The sequence below is a fragment of the Charadrius vociferus genome, unplaced genomic scaffold (genome assembly GCF_000708025.1).
Source record: "Charadrius vociferus isolate BGI_N301 unplaced genomic scaffold, ASM70802v2 scaffold70, whole genome shotgun sequence".
Taxonomy (NCBI): domain Eukaryota; kingdom Metazoa; phylum Chordata; class Aves; order Charadriiformes; family Charadriidae; genus Charadrius; species Charadrius vociferus.
In genome coordinates, this window is record NW_009646851.1 from 1,585,928 (window position 1) to 1,587,934 (window position 2,007).

The following is a 2,007-nucleotide window of genomic DNA, read 5'->3' on the forward strand; positions in this document are numbered from 1 at the left end:
CAAGCCCGCAGCCTGCGCCCCTCCTGCTGCCACCGCGCACCGGGCGCGGGAGTCGTGTCCCCCCGCCCCGCCTCGTCCACCCCTCCGATCCCGGGGCAGCCAGGACCGTCAGTCGGAGAGGGACGAGCCGCTGCAGGGAGCAGGGCTGCGGCCGAGCACAGAGCCCTCTGCCTCCGCAGCGTGTGGAAAAGCTGTTCTAAGCACCGGTGAAAAGCGGGGGCCGAAAAGAGATAGACTTAATAACTACAGGCGAGCTCTTAGGCTGTAATTTAAAACTGTCAACAAGTTAATCTTCGGTAATTGCCTTTTAAAGTGACTCTGCCTTCCTGAAACGTTTTATGTGATTTGATGAGAATTTCGTCTTAAAACTCAGCGTTGTAACTTCAGAGTCGCCCCACCTTACAACTTCACTTACACTTTTAGTTCTCCACGGGTGTATCAGATACTCAGAGACGCTTAGTTTTAGGAAGGGGCACGTCTCTGAGGCAAACTAGGGTAGGCAATACAAGGTTGGCCGGCGTTATTGCTGTGCGAGTAACTGTAGCTCGAAAGGTTATTTACAAACACAGCCATGCTTAACAGGCTCGTTTCCCGCTTCTGAGCTGTTTTCAGGTGACATATCTATATATAGGGAGAAATAATCCCGTATCTAATCATGGCAGAATTCTAGAGAGGTTGTGCGTGCTCCCTATAGCGTGTTTGTGCATGTTTCCGAAGGGCATATTGTGTCTGCAGGTACAATACTGCTAATATTTGAAGCCTTCGTTATTATCTGCATTGCATTTGCTGATGTGTTATTTCAATCAGAAAAGCTGCAACCCGACGGTACAAAAGCAAGCACTTCTGAACACTAGCTAGCCAGAGTTTTAGTAAAAAAAAAAAAAAAAAAAGCAGTGTTTTTATTTTTCCCTTCACCGGGTCAAATTACATCTAGACAGCTACAGCTACACAATACATAGAAGAATAGCAGAACACTTTTAGGTCTTGATGTGACGCTACCCGTAGGTTTGCTTTTCTTGGAGGTTTTCACGAGTTACTAGGCTTGTTCCCCTTTTAAAGAATTGGCGAAACATTAATATTTTTTAAGAATTCATCAAAAGCCGACATAAATTCCCCTAGCACCTCAGCTTTCTAAGATAGACCCCCGTCTTCCGAGCTCTGGGATACGGTGCTCTCACGGGATTTCCCTCCACGGTCACGGTGCAGCGGATTTGGCTTGTTTTGCTTTGATTTGGAAGCATCAAACTGCCGGGAGCTGGTTCACGTTATCGCGGCCTCTGGCTAAACTGAGCTAGATTCAATATACAAGAAGCAGACCCAAATTATGATTAATTTAAGAAGTATTTTCCGGCCAAAAATCTATTTTGGTGATTTGTCAGGAAATAAATACATAAAACCCTCCCCCTCCTCTCCTAGAGCACGCACACCTAAGCGAACTCGCCCTTGTCAAGTCTCATACAGGTTCAAGCTTCTGTCATTAAGGGTTTTAGGGGGGTGGTTTGTTTTTGCAAATTAATTATCTGTGGAGTCAGAAATGTCAGTCCTGTCACTCCACCAGCGCATAAAGCAGAGGAGGCTGCAGGAGCTCCGATAGATCTGACTGCTTAAATGGCCTTCGAAAGCGGGTTCATCACCCCCCACTCCCGCCTCCCCCTGTCCCACCAGCTTAGATTCAGAGCCTCTGCAGACTCCCTGCTTCCTACTCACGGGGATCCTGTTCCTCCCTTCCCCTTCCCTTACAGCAGAACCTATCTCTGCCAGACAGCCGGCTCTGCGACCCCACGTCCACAAGCAGCCCGAGAAGACCACCCGAGTCCGGACGGTCCTTAATGAAAAACAGCTTCACACCTTGAGGACCTGCTACGCTGCCAACCCCAGACCTGACGCCCTCATGAAAGAGCAACTGGTAGAAATGACTGGCCTCAGCCCGAGGGTCATCAGGGTTTGGTTTCAAAACAAGCGGTGCAAGGACAAAAAACGGAGCATTATGATGAAGCAACTTCAGCA

At 48.6% G+C, this 2,007-nt stretch overlaps 1 protein-coding gene across 1 annotated transcript in view; it reads left to right on the forward strand.

Moving 5' to 3' along the window:
* Nucleotides 1–2,007, forward strand: part of ISL1 (ISL LIM homeobox 1) — a 10,590-nt gene that overhangs the window by 4,504 nt on the left and 4,079 nt on the right. Inside the window, exons 3-4 of the mRNA XM_009894215.1 lie at nt 5–206; nt 1,743–2,007. Of these exons, the coding sequence (XP_009892517.1) occupies nt 5–206; nt 1,743–2,007 (467 nt within the window). The remainder of the gene's footprint in view (nt 1–4; nt 207–1,742) is intronic.